We start from the raw sequence: 26,798 nt of genomic DNA, 5'->3' as shown, positions 1-26,798 counted from the left end.
AGCTGGCCAGATGTGTCACTGGTGTCCGTGGCTGTAGAGGGAGGACAAGGACCAGAGGTACAGGGCATTCCCATGGCTGGGGTGGCTTTTTCCTTGTTGCAGGAATAGGAATCGGGAACATTGTCAAACCCCCACAAAAAACCCCAGAGTGACATTGGCATTTTGAGGACATTAATTGGACACAGCGAGGTCCTCACTTACATGGACTGTCATGAGCAACTGGACTCCCTCCTGCTCAGCCAAGCAGACAGAGGCTCTCAACTCAGCAGCAGCTGCTGTAAATACCAGTGCAAACATGGAGGAGCATGCTGCATGGAGGAACAGGGGGAACTTCTCACACAGGAGCAGCGCGATCTGCTCACCAGCTAACAGGCCAGTACCTCAAGCCCATCCTTTGCTCCAGCACTTGAAGGTGTCCCTCATGAAAGCAGTGTGGCAAATGTGCTGCCAAGCACAGCACCTCACACATGCTCCAGGTGCAGCACACAGGGTACATGGCAGCACAGACCAACCACTGCCTGCTTCTCCAGCTCCCACCTGCACAGCCTCCTCCTGCTCGTCAACTCCTATGCTCCATACAGATAAATGCAACTCAACCACTGTGCTCTGGGGTCTGGTTTGAGTATCAAAAGCAGCTCCTGGAAGCTTTGCCACTCACTACAGAAGCCAGGCAGGGCAAGGGATTCCACCTCTGCTCTGCTCCTACATTTGGGAGTGGCTGTGAGCGATAGACGAGTATCACTTGCTAGGAAACAAAAATAAACATTAAAGCACTTGTAATGGCTAAGGGAATCCTATCACAGCTGTATCAAAAATGGTACTTCTGCTTGAGGCTGTCAGATGCTGGGACAGAAACCCAGAGTGAGGAATACAGACACCAGGATACAGGGAGCTTAGAAAACTGCCTTTATTCTATTAGTTGTTGGAAAAATGAAAATACAGAAAGAGTTTAGTTGGCTGCAGAACAGCAAGAAGTTCACAGGTTAGGAGTCTGATCACTACATGGTAACCAAACTTACACAAAAAGTTTCATTTGTTGTTTCTTTTTTTAGTTTTGAAACTGGGTCCAGCAATGAACTTAAGGCAACTGAACAGTTCAGAAGCTTTGAGTGTGAGCAGGCTGTCTTTTCTCATCCCTACGGCACGTCATGGAAAAAACTCCTCCGGGGTGTGCAGACCACTCAAACCATTCCCATGGATCAGACTCTTATAAATGAACAGGGGAAGAGGATCAGCTGCTTTCCATCGGACTTTATTTTCAAATACAGTTTCTTAAAAAACCCAGAACACCTTAACGCAGAGGTTACAAGTAACAGTATTAGGAAATCCAATTATACAAAAAATACTACATCTAAGCTGGGGTAAATAGATTTATTTTTGGTAACATACATTTAAACTGGCACTAATTACACAGTAACTAAAAGGTAACTAACATGAAACCACAGAACCCTCACTTTTCCGTAGCTGAATGGGACTTGGTCATTTCAGAGTGATCACATTTTCAAACTAATGTTTTACACCACTGAGCCATGAAAACCAGATCTTCCTAAATGTGATAGCACTGAAGCTACACTTGATTCCACAAACAGCCATGTAACTGTTGTACTCAATTAGCATAGGACGTTAGTTATAAAGTAGTTACAGACCAATCCTCTGTGTTGACAGCTTTTTCTCTTTCTAGAGAGAAGGAGAGAGAGATAGAATTGTCTTCAATTAGCGCCTGGCATATCCTGTGAGTGCAGAAAAGGTTTGTTAAAGGAATGTTGAGGTTAACCTTGGGTGCACAGATGAATTTGATGCAGATTGTTATAAAAATCATGGTTGGCTTCTAAATACTGGTAGCAAGATGACTCGATTTTTAAATCTCTTAAGTAAATTATAGATAATGAAAAAGGCCAGTAATCATACACTAAGATTAATAAACAGCACTTCAAAATTACTCAAGTGCAGGGTGCTGCTTTGGCCATCTTCCTCTGGCCACACTTTATAAGAGAAGGCACCCGGACTTTTTCTTGCCACGCCGGGCTTGCAAAGCAGCTCTAGTGGCCATTTCAAAAACCTCCCTCACACCGTCTTTGGTCTTTGCCGAACACTCCATATACCCAAAAGCACCGATGCGGTTTGCCATATCTCTTCCTTCTTCGGGTTTGACAGGCTCCTGTAACAGGACAAAAGCAATGGGTGAGAACAAGCCAAAATGATGCCAACATGCACTGGTCTTTCCCACCTAGCTTCCCTACAAAGGCATTTCTGGATTAAATGCATATAATTAATTGGTTAATTAATAATTAATTACTACCCTGACAGTGATCCTTTAAATAATAAAAGCAGATTTATAATAAAATCTGCTTATTTTCTCAAGATGCAGTGTGCACCTCAGCCTGGATTACACAGACGGGTGTGTGTAATGTCCCTGAGGACACCATCAGTGTTCTAACACCTCTGAGCTTGAAGGCTGCAAGGTTCTTTGAAACCGGATCAAGCAATTGCTTATTTCTGAGGAAACATGCAACTCTTTGCTACAACTTTCACAAAAGCCTATGGACAAATTCCCAGATTAATGCCTCAGTCTTTGTATAAAAACAAGCGTGCAAAAGAAGTAAATATTCCAGGACAGGGCAGAATATCTGCAGTCTCAAACCTGGGTTGGCGGCTTCAGACTCAACCTGAAAATGAAACCTAGTGATGGGCTCAGGAACAAGCTACAGCATCTGTAGTTACCACCTCAGAACACCTACCAATAAAATTGTTCCCTTTCACATTCCGAACATACAAAATAATTAACATCTCGAGTTGTTCTTTACATAGGAGAGTTCTTTACACACTTGGTGTGTTCCTTTCTACCTCAGGGATGCAGCTCTCCAGCATGGAGAGCAGCTGATTGTTGGTAACCCAATATAGCCATTTGTATTGTTGAGAATGCCTTTTTTCTAAAAGTTGTATCTCCAAATATGAAAAAAGAAACACTCAATTAAAGGCTATCATATCTGCTTTCTGGTTTCTGTCATGGCAAGTGTTCATTATGCAGCCCACTGGAAGCTGGCAGCCAGCCACGGAGGCCTATTTAATGCTCTGGCACAACCACTACACTCTTCATTTATTGCAAGCAAAAGAACCTGCCTGCTTCATTTTGGCCAGCTCTCGTCTTGTGTGCTCGTCGTTTCTCAGGTCCTTCTTGTTTCCTACCAAGATGATAGGCACGTTGGGGCAGAAATGCTTCACCTCCGGAGTCCACTTCTCTGGGATGTTTTCTGAAAAAACAGAAGTATGACTGTACTAACCACCACTTCTAGGGAGGGGTTTTATTGTAAAGCTACTGCCTGAGTGGTTTGAGCTTGATAATCCACACTGACACCCTTTACTCTTAATTTGGGAATCCAATAGAACTGTTCTGGTATTGCCAAAAAAGACAAGCCTGTCTATCTAAAGTAATTTGAAGGCGGAAGGCCACCTAACCTCTTGGCTTCTCTACATCTCTCAGTAGCTATTTGACAGGTGTTAGCATAAGGAACTTCAAAGAACAGCATGCAGAATCCTGAAGCAGAAAGTTATGCAATGTTTTGCTTCAAGAGAACCATTTATCTCCGGGAGCTAAAGATGGGTACAACCCAGAATCATCAGTTTTTACACTGCTTCTTCCTTTTATAAAGCAACATCAAACAACCAATCCAAACTCTCCCATTAACTGTAGCATAAATGTTGTTCTCTACACTCATCACAGATGCACAAAGACTCTGTAAGTCACTTGCAGATTTGCCACTTCTCCCTATCTGCAACAAATGAATTTGCTCATATACAAGAAACTTCTTCCTCCTGACAGAAATGCCCTGCATGACGATTTTTAAAATGGAACTGCCAATGGAAGACTGGAGGGCTTTTGAAAGCAAAACCTTCATAATTTCTCTGTAGCAGAAGTGCTGAACAGTCCAAAACATTCAGCTTTGCTTTCAGAAGCTCTCAGACATCTGAAATTCCCTGATGAAGGTACCTGCAGGATATATAACCCTTTTTTATCTCCACGGAATTCCATTAAGCTTTTGAAGAGACATTCACTATTATGGCATTGTTTTCTTGCTTGGAAGAACCCCCCAGACAAGCATTTTGAAGCCAGTTTTTGTCTACAACCACAAGAGTGGTTCTGCAGCTGCATCTGGAGTACTCAGGGGGTGCCTGCCTCTAGATGCAGCACATTTGACATGTCACTGCTTCCTCCACTGCCCCCAGGGACACAGGCACTGATAATGGCAAGCAGGAAGGGAGGAGAGTGAGTCAAAAACCACCCAAAATCAGACTTAGCTGAATTAACCCTCTCTCCCTGCCTCCGGGGTTCAGTGAGCCATCTTGTTCCCAGGGCAGTCAGTCAATTTGCTCTCCAGCAGCCAGGGGAGCAGCACATGCAGTGGAAGTGAGCACAGCTCACACCTTGTGTGTGGCTGTTCACAGCCACCCCAGGCAGGACCACAGCACTGCTGCCCACTGAACCTCCACTTGTTCTGGCGGCAGACAGTGAAAGATGCTTCCAAACACAGGATCAGGTGGTGAAGAGAGAGAGAAGGATTTTCCAGATACCAAGCCAGCAATGGTTTTTCTATAAAGAGTATTTCACACCCAACTGCCTGTTCAACTGCTGCTGCCCTTCAGGAGCAAAGCAAGGAACAAGAAAGAGCAGCTATCAAACACTACCCCAATCAGGCTGTTCTATCACTGTAACAATCTTAAGGAATACTGTGTTTGCTCATTTACTCAAACTCTGTGAATTGTTGCAGGAATGGTATTTTTCAGCTACTGTGGTAGCTGCATGCAGGACTAATCCTTCCACTAACCGCATTTCTGTGCTTCCTGGATCCTTTTTGTCTCATTTCTTCCTAAGATAACTATGGGATGCCGGGTTCATCCGTAAGATAGATCAGGACCAGTCAATCACTGTAAAGAAGGTTCTTGTCAAAGTACAGCTGGTCATATACACACACAGAATCCACGTGCCTAAAGATCTACCTTAACATTATCTGCATTCTCATAAGAAACCTCTCGCTGTCAAGAAGTAGATATGGGAATTTTTACAGAATTTTAAGGAAGTGCTACTGGGTGTATTTGTTTAGCAGGCTACCCTGGATGGATGTAGTAATTACCATTTGAAAGGGACAGAAATCAAAGTTCCAGAGTCTAAGAGATGAGAGTATCTCTCTCTCCTGCTCCTTACCCTCTTCAGAAACCTTTCTAAGATCAAATACATTGGTATCTACACATCAGATTTATAAATCAATCAGTCAAGATTCCGGTCTTGGACTGCACGCAGAAGAGGAAATCATCTAATACACAGGTTTTTGAAACATATGTTTCTGGAGCTCAGAAATCTTAAATCAGGCAACTCTTTTTTTTCTCGTTTCTCCAAGACAAGCATGTCAGTCACTGTAAAGCTGACTAGGAGAGTACAGATGTCCAGCTAATTTCCACACGTAGAGATTCCCCTCCAGTGTACTTCTAAGCCTATGTTTTTAACTCACCAAGGAGAGAGCAAAAACCCCCAGGTTACTTGGGACCAATAACTCAGAGTGTTTCAATCTCTGGAATAAATGGGGGAGAGAGGGAAAAGGTATGAAAGCACAAAGCTAGCTTTCCCGTATACATAGAAAGAAAGTTGCTCTATTTCCATGGATATAGTGTGGTCCTGAGTGTGTAAGAACCTGCAATTCCAAGGAGAACTTATCAAACAAACAAACAAAGAAACAAACCCCACCATAAAATAAACTAAAACTTGTGTGGGCCATGCCACTCAGTGGACACCTATGTATTTGCAGGGTTCCCAGACAGCAGAGTGCAACTACAGCCTTCTTCTTTCCTTGGGGTCACCCAGGCAGCACTGCCCATAGGATGAGCACACCAGCTCCCTGCCCTTACCCACCAGACCACATTGGGGCTGCTGATCTACGGCAGGGAGCTGCCTTCCTGCTATGTGTTGCTCAAATGACACAGCACAGCCCTGGGCTGCTGAGGCTTTCAAAATGCAACTTAGCATGTTTGAAGAACACACGTTCCTTTAAGATCTTAATATCTGAAAACTATACGTTCAAACCAGCATAACATTCAGAAACTAGGAGAGCTCAAGCATTACACACCTGAAAATACATTTTACAGGACAATTTCCAAGGGGAGTACAGCAACACAGAGAGGTGGTTCTAATTCAGTTTGTGCTCTACTTACCTAAACTATCAGGACTATCAATTGAAAAACACATAAGTATAACATCAGTATCTGGATAAGAAAGCGGTCTAAGTCGATCATAGTCTTCTTGTCCTGCTGTATCCCACAGAGCCAACTCAACCTGCAGAACAAAAATAAGGCAGTTACCCAGATCAGGGAAGTTTTAATTCAGAAGCCAGTAAGCAAAGAGAAATGGATAAAATATTTCAGTCAACACCACTCGAAAGGAGGAAACCACAAGACAAACTGCTTGGACAGAGGAACTATTCAAAATTTTATGTTCCATAACTCCAGGAATCAATTTATGCAGCTTATGAGACTTTTCTTTATAGCCATGACCAGCATCCATTCTCTGAAAGGACACAAAAGCCACCAGCAAAAAAGCAAGACAGAAGAATCTAAGGGAATTTGCTCCAACGGGCTGGAAATCTCTCTGATAAGCATTCCAGGAATACCAGTTTTTAGTGAAACTGGATTCGCTTAAGTATATACTTTTTAGGATTATGCACATTTTCAATTGGTTTACAGCTGGAACCTGTACTAAGAATGTCAGGACTGCACTTATTTGTGCACAAAATCATTAAAACTCCACCACAGCAGAAATTTACTCTTGCTATTTGCTTTGAAATAAACCTGATTTGTGTGCAAAGTTTCTTGTTACTAAGAACTGAATAAAGTAGCTGATGTTCTCAATATTTCTGCTTATGATGGAGCTGGAGGAAAATACCCGTTTAAAACTGCAGAAGGAATAACCAATGTTTAAACTAAGAAATTAAAACTATAATCAACGTCTTCAGGCATACTCTTGCTTGAGGTTCCCTGATGCATCTCTGCCTTTGCAACAGAGTGGGCTGCTTCTTCTTTAAACTCTCGCATACAAAAATTCCAGCAAAAAAGTCCACAGCAGCTCTGATAAAAACAGAACTGCAACCCAAACGTGAGCTTGGGTATGCAATAACTGTTCAGTTAAATCTGAAAAACAAAGCCTTAGTTACACGCATACACAAAACAATTATTCTGTACTTCAGTCAGAAATACTCCTCTCAGAGTCACCTCTGGATTTGTGAATGTGAATTCTGTAGCAAATATTCGTATTTTTTACAGAAATGTCTGTTGAGAGTTCCCTCATGTGACACTGGAATCAGCTCCTTTGCTCTACCCAAAACCCCCACATTCATACCATTACCGCTTTGTCTTCACGTGGCTTCTGAACGTTTCTGGTGATGTTTTTTTAGGAAAAGAGAGCTTAAGTGGCTGCTAAACAGTAGAGTCTTAAGCACTGATCTCTTAATCAGCTGACATTTCCACCACAGAAAACGCTCTGCTGAAGCCGCTCATGCAAGTTGTGTTTAGATACTGGCTGCGTACAGCTGATAGGCCATAACTCCCTGATCAGCCATGTAGAGATGCAGAGATTCAGGCAGAAGGGAATAAGGAAGTTTGAGTAGGTGATAAGAAAGAGAAATGGATATTGTACATATTTTAAACACTAGACCTTAAGAGTCTAAGAAACAATATAGAAACTGCAGAAGCTGTCACTTGGGGGGAAAACATGTTCTAATAGTAGTCTCAAAGTAAGTTTTATTTCACCCATTTGTATCACAGGAGATACAAACTCTTTTTAGACTCAAATGGCATGAACTATCATGATTAAACCCACAAATAATCCATGCCTGTAACAGCAAGAAATCAATTTTAATATAAGCCCAAAACTAGCTCAAAGAAATTTTGTTCACATGGGGATCAAAACAGAGCAGTTTCAATGTCACTGCATCTAAACTAGAATGACTGACAACGTTCTGACTGCACCTGAGCCCAGAGCAAAGGTACATGTCCAAGGAAGGGGCGAAACAGGGGAGCTCAGCATTGTAAGCATCAGAACCTGCCACATACTCGGCACTGAAGTCAGCTCTCTGTGGCTGCAGTAACAAACCAGACACATGCCATGGCTGCTTAAAAGGATTTGAAAATAGTTGAGCTTTTGAGATGCGAAGTGTGTGCTTTGTGTGCTTCCGGAGTATCATGGCAAGTGACAGTTTCACACATCATGAACTCCCTTGTGTGACATAAATGCAGAAGGCAACCAACCCTGTGTTCAGAGAGCAGCCTTCTGAAAGCTGTCTCTCAGAGCAGGTGCCTGGCATGTTTGCTTGTTTGGGAAACAAAAGGACTCAAGAGGTCACACACATTGAAAACTGATTTTCAAAATATTTAAAACTAGAATGAAATATTTTAATGGTTAATTTACTGAAGTAGCAACTGAAAACAAAGCTCAGTGAGCCGTGGGAATGCTTGGCTCCTAAAAATTGCATTCCTTCAGACGAGTAGGACAGATGATGGTGACATGCACTACAAAAATCAAATCCCTTTGAAGCCTGTCAGTCATCTGCTCTGAAGAGGATTCAGCATGTTGCCAGGAGTGGGTATGAAAAAAGACTCTCTCCAGGAACTAGTCTTTGTTAATCACAATACCAGGTCCTTATTAAAACAGGGACTCCACTACACAACTCCAAAAGCTAGGAGCTCTATGTCCTCAGCATGTAAGCATGTCTCTGAATTGCTCCATCCCTTTCCACCTACTGCAACATTTAAGTTGGAATAACTACGCTTTTTAGAATCTCAACTCGTATAAGGTTAGAAATAGGTTGTTAAGCAGACACTAGATATCAGCAGGTTCTAGAAAGGCCAGTATGTTTTTCCACAGGAACATGCTTAGTATTTAAAAATATATTTACAATACAAGCACAAAACATTTGCATTAACCACTTACTAAAGAAGCAGAGATGTGCATGCTATTCTGGATAACGGCAAGCTCATTCTGGCTGTCACAGCAATGTGCACATACCTGCTTTCCATCCACTTCGATATCTGCTACGTAGTTTTCAAAGACGGTAGGAACATAGACTTCAGGGAACTGGTCTTTGCTAAACACAATCAGCAGACAGGTCTTCCCACAGGCACCATCTCCCACTATAACCAGCTTTTTTCGAATGGCTGCCATAGCTGAAAAATAAAATGACAACTCATTAACTGAGATGCTAATAATAAAGAACCACTAAACTTTCAATTAATAAGAACTTTCAAATTGGGTCAACATGCCCATTAGAGACACTCACACAGGTATCTGAAATCATGTGAGTTCAGATTCTCATCTCCTGAGAGAAACGTTCCCCAGCACTTGTAAACACACTGGTGAACCACGGGGTGCAAAAATAATAGGAGAGTAGACCAGCCTGGCTTTACATTTCTTGACCTATTCTAAAGGTTGAGATAGGAACACCCTGAGACAGCAAGTGAGCAAGCAGCACTGTCCAGGAGCACCTTCTGAAAAGTGTCTTCTAGGTAATCAGAGATGCTTCAATTCAATTTTCTTGCCATGCTGAGTTGTCTTAACTATAGAGTGCCAGTGAGCTGGACTGAGGAGCATCTTCCCCTTCTAAAAGAGGTATGAAGTCAGAGTACCAACAGAAGATGTCAGAGTACCAACAGAAGGATCTCAAGGTAACCAGCCTGTTCCTCAAATTACAACTACCACACTGCAAAGGATTTGGAAGGCCACACGCCACTCCCCAACCTCCTTTAAGGGACATCGCTATTAAAAGCTTAATACAGCCTGCTGTCAGCTTACATTAAGCAAAGGGAGACACAGAGAAAGACACCACCATGGTGCTCCACACAGGTATCTGCTGTTCAGTGTATTGTACCAGAATCCATGGCTGGCTCACATGCAACTTTGGCCTCAGAAAGATGGTACGAAAGCTTGAGAAGTTTCAATGAAAGTCTGGAGTCAGCGTGGGACTGGAGGAGATGACTGTGCTGGATTTGGCAATTTACTACAGTCACAAGTGGCCCATGTAGTATGGACAGGGATGGACTGCTCATCTTCACTCCCCACAAATGGAATGCGAGGGGTGTGGTACAAAAACAGCAGAAAAGGGATCAAACCCACCAGAAGGCAATGGGCCTTGAGAAGTCCAACAAGAGGATGCTATAGACACAAGAAACTTACACAGGCCTAAAGAGGACTGGGCAAGTACATGGGAGAAGCTTCCCATGCGAATTAAAGAATGAAAAGACCACTTCTGCCTTAGAAAATCTCCATAGTAAAAGGACTTTGAGGCTGAGAGAGTACTTTGGGTAGCACTATATATGTGCCTGCTCTCTTCTTTCTTTTCCCTAAGCATTTATTTTGACCACTGCAGGAACAAGCTGGAGATTTAGGGAGTAACCTGGCTAGAAGAGACTGGAATGAGACAGAACCATAACTACTTTCTTCTCCGTAACAAAAAACCACTCCAGGGGAAGCTGCTTAGTCATCCCATGAAGCTTCCTGGAAATGGAGCAAGGCCACCATAATACCTACTATTGCATGACCAAAATACCACAAAGGGAGCACCCTTCTGAGTTAACTTTTGCCATGACAATCCCAGTACAAAGCTCTATGAGGAAGACTGGGGCTGCTGGCAAGGGCAGAACGGCTCAAAAAAGCATAGAAGAGAATTAAGACACAGAAACCCCATTTTCTCCTTTCCACCTCTTCTTTTGCCTTACGAAATTAAATAAAAAGGTAAAATCAACCATCTGAACGCAACATTAGTACTATTAGGGGGTGAAGAAGCTGTGGATATTACAGAGATTCTGTACTTCTGCTCCAGGGGCAAAGAGAGAAGGACCATTTTAGCCCATCAAGCTGCATGGGTTCAAGGACTTGTAGCACATAGCTTTGTCAGACAAAACTGCTCAAGTAATCCAAATCTATCTCTAAAGTGAGCTTATTTCACTTTGTGAACATATATGTGCGCACATTCAAGTTACTTACCTTAGGGATTTGGGGTTATTTTTGTATTTGTGGAAGGTTTAAAATGATCCAAGCTTTAAAAAGGTTTCTTTCCAGTGGTTTTAGATGGGTTTGAATACCTTCTAGCAATGGTAATATTTGATTTTTACAGACCTGGAAATCATCTGTCCTCTGTACCAAGTCAGGATCAACTACTTACAAGTTCTACCTACCGTCAGCTTCGTCTAATCTGCCTTTCAAAACTGTAATGCTGAGTCCTACAAAACCTCTGAAGCTGTCAGCTCCTGTGCTCCACAATGTTTACTATGAGCAAATTCCCCCAGTGTGTACCCTCAACCTTTACTTATGTAATGTAAGCCCGTTACTGTTTATCCTATTTGTCACAGGCATAGGAGAATAGTTTATTCCCTTTCCCTAGTGTAGTTGAGAATACATACTTTCATTTAGTCTTCTCTTCAGGCAAAACAATTCCAGTTTATTCAGGTCTTCTTTGCAAATCATATTTCACAGGCTTTCCTGTTGCTCCCTTCTGGACACAGTCCAATTGGCACAAATCTGCCAAAGCACAGAGCCCAAAAGCTGAATCCAGTATTTCACCTGGGGCTCTAGGAACATTAACTAGAGCTGAAGGATTAATTTATTTATTGATCTTCCAGGATACACTGTTGCTTAAACTCCATACTGGAAGCGTGTTCCAACACCACCACCCCCCCAAAGACAACAATGTTGATACATTTATCTTTTAATTCATGGTAACTCCCAGATAACTCCTTTTATCTTAGGACAGCCACATAGTGAGTTGCTCTCTATTCACACAGCTGAATATTCTACTGTCATGCTTTTATTTATCCTTCTGCTGATGGATATTCTATTCTACCTTCAGGTTCTAGTTCTGTCCTCCACCTTAATCATAGTCTTTCTCAAATGCAACTTTAGTAATAATTATCTAGGTCACTGATGAAACCACACTGGAGACAAAGCAGGTGGATGACAGGATGGGATAACCTGCCCTTCTTCAGTATTCTCCCTCTTTCCCCCTTCTGTGCTGGTGGCTGGGGCTCTGGCCCTTGGTCAGCTGTGCTACCTGCAATAGCACATAGGGTAGGTGACCAGCATAAGCTATGGATAACTGTCTTTTTCTGTGGATTATCAGATCAACTCTTCCTAAATACATCTGTTACTCCAGACTTTTTTAAGTGTTCCTTGCCAGTTGAATCTCATTTTATGTTTTGGCTTTCTATATATTTATGCCAAAGGTCTACAAGAGAACTGTAATACTTTAAAAAAACCCCAAACAGTATCATTTAAAGTAGTGCCTTCTATAAACCCTTTCCAAAAAAAAACCCCAAACCAACACAAACCCCAACAAAAGCCAACCCTTCCCCAAAGCACAAACCCTTGAATTTATTTTTTTATGTATATATTTCAAGAACTTTATTTTGTCTCTGCAGTATCTTTTTCCTGAGAAAAGCCTATCATGAAGCTCTTCCTGCCTGAATCTTTCCTGAAATCTGTTGACTCTGTACCCAACATGGAAAACCACTCTGTCAACCCAGGTGCCTTTCAGCAGTGTATGCTCAGCCACTTCCTTCCCACTGCTTACGACTCACCCCATGAGACTCTCCCCTGCTTAGTATTTCATCTGCAGGATGGCCTCCAGGACACCTCACACCTCCTGATCAGTCCCCTCTGCCTAATACTTTGACTACCTAGGTAATTAAAATTCTCTCATCACCACCTTCTCCAGGACACTCACAAAAAGCTTTAATCACATTATCTTTTCTTGGTGACCTACGGCACTCTCATATTTTTACTTCCAGAGCATTACCACAGAACAATTCCTTCTGCATGATATCCTTGGAGGAAATGTATTGTATAAAACTCAGTAGAGGATGCAGAGATCACCAATTACATCCTTGAAGCTTTCACTTGCTTCCAAAGCCCGAGGAGCTGCTTTTGATTTGCTTACTTCAAGCATTCCCCTGGGCATGCAGCACAGGCTGAGGATAGCTTGTTTATGGACCTCAACACATTTTCAGAAACAGCTCAGATATAAATGCTCGGTAGACACAGATACCTCAGGATATCAGGTCTGATCACTGTATAGATCCCTCCATCCACCTCAGAAGGAAGTCATGAAACATCACAACCACTTGTTTCTTCCTGACATTAGTGGTTACAAACTTCTCAGCTTTCTGGTACTTGAGATTTCTCCTCTGCTGGTGAGGCTGAATCCTTACTTGCTGCCACAACAATATCCTTCACTTCTATTCAACCTGTGGACATTCAACGATGGAGCACTGCTGTTCAGCCTGCACCTAGCTTTCTTCTTACAACAGATTCATCTTGTCTGTATCACTGAAGATCTCCATGTGTATGGACATCATTCAGCAGTGCTACAACACCCCAAACCTCCATATTCAATCTTCAAATGTTAGCAGATATCTGGCCACAGCAACAGCATCCCATAATCCATGCATTAGCATAATTACAATAATAATGTCTTCATTTACAGGATTCAGTGTACAGATCAGCATCTTTCAGCTAATTATTTTTAGCCGAAATAAATACATTCCTATCCAGTGGGGAGCTGGAAGGGACTGGCAGGTCTGGCAAATACTCAGAAAAGCAACACCTCTGTAGTAAAATAAAGGAAAAAAAAGATTGCTTAGGATGGAGCTACAGCTTAATGGTGCATATCACAAGGACAAAACTAACAGCATTCACAGCAGTCAGGTCTTTCTCCTGCACTTTGTCATGCTCTGGCTTACTTAATCAAGTGTTCTGAAGCCTTGGACTGAATTTGCTTTTTGATTTGGAAATCCGAAAGCACTTTGCTAGCCTAAAAAGTTTCATTTAATATGTACAGTACTTACACTGCATGCAAGTTAGTATTTGCTGCAGCGCAGCCCGTCACCAGTGAGTGTGTCTACATTCAAAGGTAAAAAACCTCAACCATATGAACTACCTAAGAGGATATTACAAATAGACCAAATCCAAGTTACTACTACCTCACTGTAACAAAACACAAGTACCACATATTCATCCTTTTAAGCAATGCTTAGAGCAGGGAGAGACCAATAAATCCAGAAAGCTGCTGGAACAGCACCACTGACAACGCACACAGAACATGAAGCAAGAAGCATTCTATCCCACTTAGTGTAGCAGCATGGTTGCAGGAATCTTCTAGGGGAATCTGCTGTCTTCTGCAGCAAGATGACAGATCTGCAATTTTTCCTACTCTTAAGTGAACCACTCCTCCCACCTCTTCATTTATAGGATTCTTAAAACCAGCTAGTCTGCTAGATTCAAAGTGGAAACTCTCAGAACATGAGTCCAGTGACTCATCTAAATGGAAGAGATTCAGTGATGACATTTCCTCAAACTAGGCCAATGCCTTTCACAGGTATTGCAAGAGCTTCAGCCATCATTTACTCAATCCCACTAACATTACAGGAGGTTACAACACAAGGAGCTCCTGTTTGCCGAGTTGCCACACTAATATCCTTGTTACATGAGGCTGCTATTTCTAAGTGCAGTGACACTCCCAGACTCATGCAGCATAAAGCTCTGCTTGTTAACAGAATCCAGAAAATACTCCAGAAGAACAAGAAATGGGGGAAATATTCCCTCCCTTCCCCCATTTTAAATGTACTCCCCTACTCCAAGTATTATTGTTTACTGCACGGAATTTGCCTCTTCTCTTCAGCAGGCTATTTATTTTTACAAGGAACAACATTTCCAGTGCCTCCTCTCCTGCAAATCCCAAGGCCACACAGCATGAGAGGGCAGTGGACATGCTGTTGACTTGGATATCTGAAGCTGGTTAAGCTGGTAACAAACATGCCAGGTTTGCCTGCCTCACCCTGGATCTCATCCTGGAGAAAGTAATAAAGTGGAAAAAAAGCCTTTTACCACCACAAAGGCATCCTGACTGGATTTAATTTCAATACCAATCAACTACCATCAACTTCATGTTGCCTGTTGGGTCAGATGGGCAGATCTCCTCCTGATCTGTACTGAAGGAGTTTGCTACTGATTGAGTTACAGCCTAGTACTCTTCTCACTTCCTTCATTTCCCCCTGCATTCAGACAGTCCTGCTCTGGGCCAGCAGCAGGAAAAGGCCAAGGCTGAGGAACCAGAAGATGAAAACCTACTCAAGTGTCTCCCAGCCTGACCAGTCAAGCCCTGCCCTCTACCTACCAGAAGGGAGAACTGCCTCTGCACCAGGACCGGAATTTACTGATAAAATACACTCACTTTTGTTCCAAGTTTTGACAGGGAAGAGGAAGGAGTTTCTGCAAAGACTCTAGTGATGAAGAGGACACAGATAAGCAGGCTTTCGCCACAGCTTTCTTCTGGCTGTTTAGCATAGCAAGGTCTGGCATCAAAAATAAGAACTATCAAAACAGTCTGGAGTAGAAAGCACATCAGTCCAAAGGCAAACAGGTCTGCTTTTAGGGCACCTGTATACAGTGAAGAAACTGAGATCGAATATGGAGCATCTGGGTGGGGGAAGTAGTCCAAAGACCATCAGCAGAGAATAGGGAGGGGATGAGCAAACACGCCAGGAGGAGGATGGCAGAAGGATGTAACTGCTCAAACCTATCCTCCTTCAGAGCAGAATCCAGGATTCTCCACTACACTTTTAATTAGTTAAAGTACGCACAAACAAATATCAGAAACATTTGCTGTTGAAATGCTATTCATGTGACTCTGAACAAGCTCCTTTGAGCATACACAAGCCTATCAAGCTATCTTTTTCCAAATAACTCATACAGGATGGACATGCTCTTAAATAGCAATAGTTGTGAAGTAAAGGAAATTGTGAGCCCAATTCACCTCTGTAAGAGGTTGCAAAATGGGTAACAAACAGCCTTGGGACTGCAATAAGCATACAAAAAACCCACAACCCTAAGAATTAAAGAAAGTGATTCAATCACATAAAGGCATTAGAGACAATCCATGCTTGTGCTACAGGGTTCCTAAAAGATCCTGGAAGAACATGCTGCAAGTGACCACTGATTTATTGTCTTTATTTCCAAAGACATCCAGAATAGATCTCATCTGTGCAACTGCACTGAAAGTAAAGCCAGATTAACTCCATGCTCAGAGTGGCCATGCACATTTGGTACAATATACAACTTGAAATCAAGTGTTACTGGGGTAGAAATACAGTTCAATTACAAGCTACTGGAATACAAGCACTAAAACTAAGAATGCAGTCACTGCTATAAAGGAGACAGTCACAAAGCATATTTTAACAACTGAAATGTGTTCAATTCTGTGCAAACTTGCTTGTGGACACTTGCATTCACAAACAGATAAGCCACATTATTTAAAGCAATGCTAACAAGGCCTTTGGGAAACAACTATATTTATACTCCTTGCAGCATCCAGCACATAAAGCAGTTTGCCAGTACTGCAGCAAGATAGACCTATTTCTAACTATGGTGCTATGTGGGAGCAGTTGTTAAGAAAAAGCTATCTGCTGGGGGTTTTTGGAGGGTTACATACAAAATTAACACTTTAAAAAAATCCCAAAGCTGGCAGAGCACAGGGCAGGCCCACTGACACTGCAGTAATGTAATCCACAGAGAAATAGTAATGTTCTGTTCTAAGACTGAAGTACAATTGAAAAACTGATACAGAAGAGATCAGCACAGTATCCAACGGGATTAAAATACTGGACATGGGTCATAGGTCCTTCAGGAAGGTCCTTGAACAGGGAGAGACAGGCATTCAGCTTTCTGCTAGCAGTTTATTCCAGCTATGTGTTAACCATGCTAAAGCCTGACAAGTTTTACTAGTTTGGTAAAAGTGCTTTGCAAACATAGCTGTACACTTCCAGAGCAGCTTTAACCTGGGAGAAGTATAGCTGTGTTATAACCCCAGCTCATAAACCTCACCAGGTCCCAGCTAACTCCACAAATAAGCAGCTCAAGCCTCTTTGTACCACATCACCAGAATGGGGAGCCGGGGCAGCTTAACAGCATTAGATCTTAACACTGGCTGCCAGTCCTGGTGAACCCTTAATGACTGATGTGTTATCGAAAAAGCACAAACCCAGTGTTTAATAGGCATGGGCACACAATGCATTTCAGTCAAGCACACACTGTGTTGTTTATGCTTCTTCTATGATTGATGGGATACTGCAGGAGATTCCTCCTCCAGGATAAAGCCTGCCAGTGCAAAGTTCCTGAGGACACCCAAATGGGCAACCAGTGCTAGATCCATGTTGGCTGTCATGCGGACAGAGTACATCTAATCTGAGATATCATGTGAAGTCTCAAAACTGGATTCATCATATCAAATTGCAGTCTCTGTCCTTGCTTTCCTCTTCAGGATAAATCCTGTATCATACGATTCATCTGACTCTGAGACAAAAATGGCTTTGGATTCTGATATATTTTCTTGATTTCTAACGACCAAAGGAAAGATCAAACCATTTTGCTTTGCTCTCCTCCCCTGCTCAGCCCACCCACCTGTGCTTTACAGGCATGATGCCTCAGCATGACCAAGCACTTCCAGAACACACAAACTACCTTTTGGTAAACACCCGAGCCACGACCTGTGCAACCCTCTACACCTGCACCATATTCCATAAGCAGCTCCAGCACAGACAACAAGCAGGAGACCAAGTTGTCTCTGCAGCTAAACTTACATTTCCTACATCTAGAGACTCACAGACCATCCTTTATTACAGGTCTACACACATATAAAAATGAGCATATTGCCTTGGGACTGAAGTCCCTCCACCTCAGCACCTGGCATTTAGGATCAGCTTAGGAGTGGATTCCTACAGAGAAGCAGAAGAGGAAAAAGGAATAAGAAGTTTCTCCCTCCATGCTCTCCAGCCTCCAACCGTTTTCAGCTCAGGAGCTTCTTGGGTCAGATGTGGTTCCCATGAATTTGGTAACCTCAAACAGATTTCTCTTCCATAAGCTTGTCCAGACACCCTTTGAACCCAGTAAACTTCCAGCATTCACAACATCCTGTTGGAAGGAGTTCCCACAGCTTAATTACACATTGTGTGTAAAGCCACTTCCTTCAAATTTAAGATTGTTCCTATTAGTTTGTTTTACTGCCTTCTAATTCCAAAATGGAAAGAGAACAAACAGTTTACCTCACTCACTCTCTTTCTGCTGCTCATGTAGCAAGACTTTCCAGACTGTAGCATCCTAGCATACATCTATTTTAGCTTTTAATACCTTTACACCTTTGACAGTAGCAGCTGGGTGATCTATCAGCTGGCTGCTCATATCATAAGGAGTAACAAAGTGGCAGAGATGTCACCGTGAAGTGCTTCAGCCAGGAAGGGCCCTTGGAAGCCCAGCAGCACAGCAGTGTGTATCTTCACATCCCACATCATCCAGGCACAGCCCCAAATGCACCAGGGCTGGAGCAAACAACTCAGGCCCCAGGAGCTGGAGCCCAGAGGGTTTTGACAAGGCTGTGCTGTTACATCCATGGAGCCACACCCTGAGCTGTGTTTCAAGCGCAAACAAGCTGCAGCTCAGTCATTCCTCAGTAGTTTCACTCCTTGCTTTAACTCAAGTGCAGACAATCTTGCCTTTAAGGCAGGTGATAACAGATTCCCTGAATGGTATCAGGCCAGCAGTTACATTTTCTGCATTAGCAGAGGGTTTTTTTGTCAGTTCCTCATTTAAATGGCCTCTACCAATTTCTTCATATTGGTATTTTGCGTTTCCTCCAGGTGATGTAAGGCTGTAAGAAACACAGCCTATGTTCCCTATACACAGATTCATTTGAGCCTCCACTAACCTTTTAAAGCTGTCCTCTTTCTACTAAATTTAATATGAACCATATTGATTTTGTCCTGGCTTCATTTCTAATTGACATGCAATTACTGTCAAGTGCTAACTGAAGGCTGAGATGAACACCTCTACTTAAGAACCAAACTGAAACAATGAACACTAATTGTTTCTGTTTCCCCTAGTCCAGGCTGAGTGATGTTGCTGTAATTCTTTCCTGAGCACTTTGTTACTTATTCCATTATTGCACCTGGGATTGATGCCTTAGTCTGATGGGATTATCATGATTAAGGTTGTTCTCTTAGTTATTACTACATATTCACATTCTTTCAAACTCCTTAAACTGTTGCAGTATGTAAAGAGTTTTCTGGAAAAAAAAATAAAGACATATATCACCCCCCCTCCATTCTCAGGCCAGAGATCTTCAGAACTTAGATGTATCAAACCAGAGGTGTCAGTTACCAAGTCTGGTCACATAAAGCATGCAATATAATTCAGTCTTTTTTAATTTCATTCAAAGAGATAATCAAGACACTTGATTACAGGGAATTTCCCTGTGAACACGTAAGTAACTCATGAAAGATGGGGAAACCAGACAGAAGGAAATGCTCATCTCTCACAAAAGACCATCAACTGAACCTGAACAGCTCAACATTCCTAAATGACCTGAAAAAGCCAGGAAAAATAGCAGTAACAAAATTTACTGATGATGCCAAGATGCCCAGGTAATAAAGGCAAGGGCCTACAGTGATGAATTTCAGAACCTTAACAGATGCTGTGTCTAAGCACTAACATTTGAAATATATAAATGTGAAGAGATACAAAAGGCAAAAAACCAGATTCAACTTTCAATATGAAATGACGGCTGGGAGATGATCACTGTTGCTCGAGAGCAGTATTTTAGGGTTATATAGTTAAATCCTATCAAACAGAAGCTCAACACTCTGAAGAGCTAAAAAAAATTAATAGTAAAATTCCATTTTTAAGCACTAGGAAAAAATGAACAAACAAGAAATCATTAAGCTGATGTAGGAAACCACAAGCACACCTGCATCACTCTGCAGTTGTGATCCTCCCCATGTCAAGATGCTATAAGGGAACTGGAAGTGACTCAGAGCAGGGCAACATGGATGATTAAACCATAGAACAGCCTCCATATGAAGAACTATGGCTGAACTGTAAAAAGGAAAATCTGGAAGCGACACAACCAAGGAAGAAAATTATTATAGACACTTGTCCAAGATCCTAAGCAGTGGTGAGAAAAGCTGGGACCTGAGTGTTCACTCTTTAAAACTGAGACAAGGGCACTCTAGATGAGCCAGGTTCAGAGCAGAAGCAGGCAGGGCACAGAGCAAGGTGTTGCTGCTCCTAACACATTTCAACTTTTCAAGTTTCTTTGAGCCCTCTTTTTCTCTCAGTTACATTTCATGCATTTAAGCTTCCGGTTTGTATTTTCTACTTTCAGTTTCAGCTTTCCTCATATTTCATATGTAAGGCTTTTTTGCATTGTTTTTAAGTGCAAGCAAAACAGATGCCTTCATTTCCTTTCCAAGTTATTGAATTTGCTTTCAACGCTTGACTGGGGGAAAACATCGCAAAAGGAGGTTCCTGAAACATCATTTCTAGGCCTGTTTAAGCCAAAATTGTTAGAAACTAAAATAGCAATATCTGCAATCAAAACTCTTAACATTGTCACTGTGCATCCTGTTTTGCAAACACCACACTTAGCAAGGTCCTCCTGGTCTACTACAAGTTTTGATCTTGACTATCTGCAAAGTTCACTCCTGTGCTGTTCACCTCCCTTCTTCTATAGAATTAGGAAATTGTAAAATTTCAGAACCCAGGAAAGATTAATTCCAGCATTTCTCCCCTGCCCTACTCTGCCATGACAAGTCCCTCTCCAAGGCTGAAGGCAAACCTGGAGCTACATGGGCAGAAAACAGCGTTTTGTCCTCAGGCTTTGGGGCTGCCATTGCTGTCCTTCCAGCCTCACTTAAAATCCCTGTGACTTTGCCCCTACCAACTAGATCTGTGTTATCTGTAGGTATGATGACTTAAGAGAACACTTCTCTTATGCAATACCAAGTCCCAAGATTACTTTGCACAAAATGAGATTAGGGGTTAATATTGAGGTAATTGTAGTAGATCTGTGGATCTCCACTCATGCGCAATCTGCAAAACGCTTTGCATTTGTGCCAGGCTTTTTTTTTCTTTATATTCTCTCTTCCCAGACACCTCCAGCATGTCAAAAGGGATGCGGAGCACTCACATGCTGAACAAGACAGGTTCTCCCTGGGTGAGAAGACTGTCTTTAGGCACCCACTGCTGTCCTGTAGCTGGCAGCAGAAGGAAGCATGTATGGATCAGAGAACACCAACTATACCAGACAACCATCTTTCTGTACTCATAGCTGACACTCTCACCTGTGGTTCCTTCTCCCACCACAAGACATCTGCGAAGGTTGTATTGGTTCAGGTCAAACACCCACCAAGTCCAGCACCCTGCCTGACACATGCAGGTACCTCAGCTGATTAAGAGAGTAAAAGAAGAGCAAATGCATTGATATCTCTGCAAGTGTATCTTCTCAGTTTCCAGCTTGGGGGTATTCTTAGCTTTTTTAATCTTTGCGATCAGCAGCCCACTTGATAGCATTTTCTTCTGTGATTTCATCTGTTTAATTCTGAAGCCACATAAATCATTGTCATTCAAAGCACTTTGTGGTGCTGTATTCTGCAGTCTCAATACAGACTGCTGGAGCAGCAACATTGGTTTTGATCTAGACCAGACTGCTCAGTCACATCTTTGCCAAGTTCAAGGCTTCAAATCTTTCTAAGCATTCCTTGTATGAAACCAATTTCTTATCCCTGATCATTCTTCTCAGACTCTTCTTTGCTTTTCTGGTTGCTTTGTATCTTAAAGTCCATCTTCCTTCACACAAAACCACAGTAATCAGCATGCTCAGAACTGAGAGCTGTGCAGTTACCTTCTTTATTCCCTTCCCCAAAGCCCTGCACACATGCTCATATGAGCACTGTTGAGTTTTAAACTCATGTTTTCACAGAATTATGATAAGCTCTTCCTCTTAAGTAGCAATAATTCCCTTTCACTCCACTGGTGCATAAAAAAAAAAAAAGATAATTTTTTTCCTCCAAATTTGTATTTATCAGATGAACAAATTCACCTGACATTTTGCTGCCTGTACTTCAGTGTCAGAAGGATGAACTGCAAGCTCTTGTTTTTTCTTTCCTTACTACCTCACACCTTTCTCAACAGATCATTTGTGAGTATGCTAAACAACATAGGTGTAATACATATCTCTATTCTTCTCTTGTCCCAAACTTCCCTTCTCTGTACTTGTTGAGTCATTCAAAATCTCCAGCAGATTTAAGCAGCACCATTTCTCTTTGCAGAAACCACACTGACCTTCTCCCATGGCAACTTGTCAGACCATCTGGTTACTTTTTTTTTTTAATAATTTATTTTTTAAGAAAGCATTGAACTCTGTGATATCCTGCTGAACTAGCATTAAGAACTGCTACCATGTAAAGCCATCTTTTCTTTCTCTGGCTTCAAGGTACTAAGGAGTTACACAGCATCATTAACAATACAGTCACTTCAGGCCCAAGTTTCCTTTGGAACCCCTGGGCAAGCACCAGGTGTCCTGGCATTTTGTAACTGTATCTATCACTTTGCTATAAAAATTTCTTTGCTGAAACTTCAAGCAGAGACAGATCTTCCAAAGAGTGCTGTTCCACATAAAGAGAATTTCTGGCATAGGAACCTCCTTGGACATCTCCACAGTCAACAGGAATATACATAAAGTCATTTAACTTTCTATTGATGGCTTCATCATCAACTATTTTTTTCACTTTTTCATCATCAACTGGCCCTCCAGACTCCAGCACCTTTCTTGCTTCTGATGTACTTCAAAAATAATATATATATTATTTTCTCTATTAATATGATGTTGCTCAGAGTTGTTCTGGTGGGTCACTGTATTTTTCATTTGACTTGCCAGAGTTCACGTTCTTATTTACTCTTCTGGTCAACTTCATGGCTTGAACTTTCTGAAGGCTGTTTTCTTATTTCTAATACTTACTTTATCCCAAACTGCATGCTCATTCTCATCTGTCAACATTCCACAGTATAATTTAAAATCTTCCCAACAACATTCCAATTTCAAGCACAGAAGCCTGGCTCTGCTGCGGTTTACATGGAACCCAGCCTTTCCAAACAGCTTTTGGACTATGGGTCAAAAAATGAGCCAATTCACTCTGTCAGTACCAAGTCAAGATCCTACTCTAAGCCACCTTCTCATCTCACACAATTTCAACAGAGCAGATAGAAAGTGAAGAATAAAGAGCTTCCAGGTGTAAAATGTAAGAAAAATGAAATGCTTGCAAAGAATGCAAACAGAGATAACTGGTATTTGGAGAGCTGATAGTTCTTTCAAACCACAGACATACACAAAGACAACCTTCCTTAAAACTGTGATGATGATGAGGAATCGCTTTGTACATATCCACACTAGTGATCTGCTCCAAATGCCCCAGTTCAATCAGTCAGTACACGGTCAGGTGAGATAGAACCACTTATTGTTGCAAAGTACTGCGAACTAACTGAGCAAAAAGATTGAATTCAGCCCCACTTCTGATTAAATCAACAATAAAAAAAAGCAGCAATCAAAAACCCCACAACTGTCAGAGCTTGAGGAAAGAAAGACCTCATATTCCTAGTGGGTGTACTGCCCAGTATCACTCAGTATACCAGCGGCTCTCCATCTGTTCCTTCTGCTAGAGACCTTGGTCATGAAGGCTGGTCAAAGACAGTGAACCTTGTTCTGATGAGTTTAATTAGATGATTCACTTAGGAAGGACTGGCTGTTAGCTGGCTATACACAACAGGGGATGGCAAATATCTTCATTAAAAGGTAGTTTATGGATACCTCAGTTCTTTTACTGTCTCAAATGCCATTCTCAGGTGAAAACATGGTGATAGGAAAAAGACAGAAGAGAGCATGAACAGAGCAGAGTTGCTCCATTAACTCCAATTATGCTTTTGGTAGCTTTTGTTCACACTTCAGAATGAGGCAAGAACAGAGATCACATCAAGGCCAGAAGGCATCCGGACACCTAATAGTGGTTTAATATGGCTTAAAGCAACAATAAATTAACAAGAGGCAGTCTTTGGGAGTATTTGTTCTTATCTTTGAGATGATCCCCAAAGTAATAACCAACTACCTTTTCCTACTCAGCTACCTTGCTATTTATACATAGTATCTGGTGTTGCAAGAGAGGAATCACATCACCAGGCAAGCAGCAGAGGATTTTCATACTGCATTCAGGTGTGTGCATTTGCATAGCTGTACTCTGGGAGTGATGGTTGTTGCCATTTGGTGCATTTATTTTGCACAGCACCGTTCTGTATTATGGGGTTTCACCTCTTATTAAGTGTTTACTAGGCCAGACTCATCACAGATCAATTTCAGATTTAAACGGTATGCGGGTGAACCTTTGCTTACATACTAACTTCCTCAAACTCACCAACTAAACTTTTCCTCCATATTAGTTAACTGCATTAGAAGACAAATCATAAGACAACAGAGCAGTACAGGACAGATTACATCCATGTGGAATAACACATGAGCCAGATTAGAAGTTAGTATAAAACACAGAAGATAGAGCCTGTGTAGAGACTTGAAAAGAACCTAATGATATCATAGTAGCAGGGAATAAAATGTTGCAGAGACACTGAAGAAGGAGATACAACAGGCTAGTGAGAAGGTGGCAGCCAAGGTTGGAAATTTCTAGGGTTGAGTGGATCACAGAAAGGGTTCAGGGCAACATAAAGATGTTGAGAGAAAAGGCGGAAGTGTAAAAAGTAGGAAAAATAAGAGTTACCATTAAAAAAAAAAAAGGGCAATGATATTCCAAGCTGCCCTCAAACTATCAAATTGGTTTTATTTGGAATTTGCTTATCTGAAGAGCCATCGCTGGTCCCACATCCTGGTGGCAGTTAAGATCATTTAGGATGTTTTTACTGTCAGTTCCTGGCTCAAAGAACTCCCGCCTCTGGCGCTCAATTGCTGTGGCACTGGGCCAGAGCTGGAGTATGGTGAACTACAAGGGATAACACAGGAGCTGCTTAGCTCTGTGACCACATTTCTTTTGCCCCTTGTGTGAAGGTGCTCTTATGTTTGAGAAATTATTTTTTTAAAACCCATATATTTCAATGTTAAATTATACAAATCACCCATTACAATTCATTTATGTCAAGCATTTACGCTGAATAGGCTGTGAAACATTCCAGTGAACTAATTAGAATGAAATAAGGCTAATGGCAATTTTTCTTTTTTTAAACACACAAACTTGGTCCAAATCAGAGCCAGAATTAGCCTGCAGAAGTGAAACAGAAATACTAGTGCTTTGTGGCTGGAGACCTGGGTAAGGACAGGAGGAAGGCACACCAATGCATTAGAAGAGCCTTCAACATAAAAGTAAATATTTTCACAACTTATCTTTTCAGTGAGAGAGAGACTTCATGTTTCCCCACTGAAAAAAATCCCCAAATAAAGCCACTGGAAACTCTAATACTTTGAGTCCCATACAACACTTAGGACACGTAAAACTAATTTTTTGAGATTTCTGCGCTAGCAGCACACCATTTAAAAATTGCACAGGCAGCGGAACTGTTACCTAAAGTCTGGGTGGGGGAACCGCAACACCAAACCTAACATTCCCTAGGTAGGTCCTAGAATTTAGCCTCCTCTGAATCCTGCAGCACACGCAGAGTGGATGGAACCTGCTGCTGACCAAGTGCTCCCTGCACCAAGCAGGTGAACTGCAGCGGGACAGAAACAAAAGCTGGATATGAGGCAGCAACTAAAACCAAACAACTCCCCGTTCCAGACATCTCGAAGAGAAGCTTAAAGGGATACGAGAGCAGTTAAGTATCATCTGACTGGGGACAACACTTTGTCCTGATCCTCTGTAACTATTTTAACTCTGTAAACCTCCAGAATAAGTTTTTGGTGTTTGGTTTTTTTACCAAAGTAGTCTCGAGGTGCCTCTCGCCACAGACAGAATGGGCTTCCCGGCAAAGAATCTTTAGTTACCGCTTAATTTAAAGCTGGGTAATTTTCAGCCTAAGGTAGGGGCTGCCGGTCGCGCTAAGAGTTAGTTTTGAACCAAAACCGCGCTCTTTGCTACAAGCTTGTCCGCGCGCCCCCGGCCCGAGGAGGCCGCACCGGTAAAAACCAACAGAACGCGAAGTTCCGGGCCGCGCTCGGAAGGGCGGTTTCTGCCCCGCTCTCAGCTCGGACGTTACCAGCGCCGGGAGCTGCTTCCGCAGGAGCCCAGCGCCACGGCCCGGCTCCCGCGCGCGCGGCTGACGTCACCACAACAAGCTGCCAGTCAGCCGGGTCACCCCCACCGCCCGGTGCCCGCTCGTGTCACACCCGCGGCCGCGCGGGGACGGTAGTTACTGTCGCCTCAGCACCGAGCGCGGTCCCCGCCGCGGTACAGGCCGCTCCAGCAGGGGGGAGCCTGCAGGGCCGCACCCCGGCCTGCCGGTCTCTGCCCTCTCCTCCCCCGCCGCCCGGAAAAGGCCCCGTTACCGGCCCCGGAAACCTGGGGGCTCTCGAGGGGCAGCCGGGCCGCCGCACACACGCCCTCCGCTTTTGTGCACGGCGATGCCGCCCGGGCGCGGCGGCGAAAACCTCGGCCGGGCCCGACCGCCTCCGCCCGCAGGCCACAGCGCGGGATCCCGGCGGGGGCGGGCGGGCCCCACCCGGCGGCAGCGGCACGAAGGGAGGGGGAGAAAGCCGGCGGGCTGCCTCCCTCCCACTACCCACCCCCCGGTAGGCGAAGAACCCTCCCCGGTACCTGCGGCCTAGGGCTGAGTCTCACTCCCGCCGCTTCCTGCTCCAAAGGCCCGAGCTCGAGCAGCGGCGAACGGAAACGGGCGGGGCGGGGGCGTGCGCGCTCACCGGCCCGGCGCGGCGCTGCGCTCCCTCAGACAGGGC

General features: G+C 43.0%; 1 protein-coding gene across 1 annotated transcript; it reads right to left on the bottom strand.

Annotated features, from left to right (window-relative positions):
• Positions 1-883: 883 nt before the first annotated feature.
• Positions 884-26,798, bottom strand: RHOA (ras homolog family member A). The gene is made up of 5 exons (XM_080625892.1): positions 26,659-26,798; positions 9,047-9,204; positions 6,202-6,322; positions 3,121-3,251; positions 884-2,158 (listed from the first exon to the last, which is right to left on the bottom strand). The coding sequence occupies exons 2-5, from the start codon at positions 9,200-9,202 to the stop codon at positions 1,985-1,987; spliced, it is 582 nt and encodes a 193-aa protein (XP_080482018.1). The 5' UTR covers positions 9,203-9,204; positions 26,659-26,798; the 3' UTR covers positions 884-1,984.

This window comes from Psittacula echo (assembly GCF_963264785.1).
Source record: "Psittacula echo genome assembly, chromosome: 9".
Lineage (NCBI taxonomy): Eukaryota > Metazoa > Chordata > Aves > Psittaciformes > Psittacidae > Psittacula > Psittacula echo.
The sequence above is the reverse complement of the archived record's forward strand: the minus strand, read 5'-3'. Positions and strand labels throughout refer to the sequence as shown.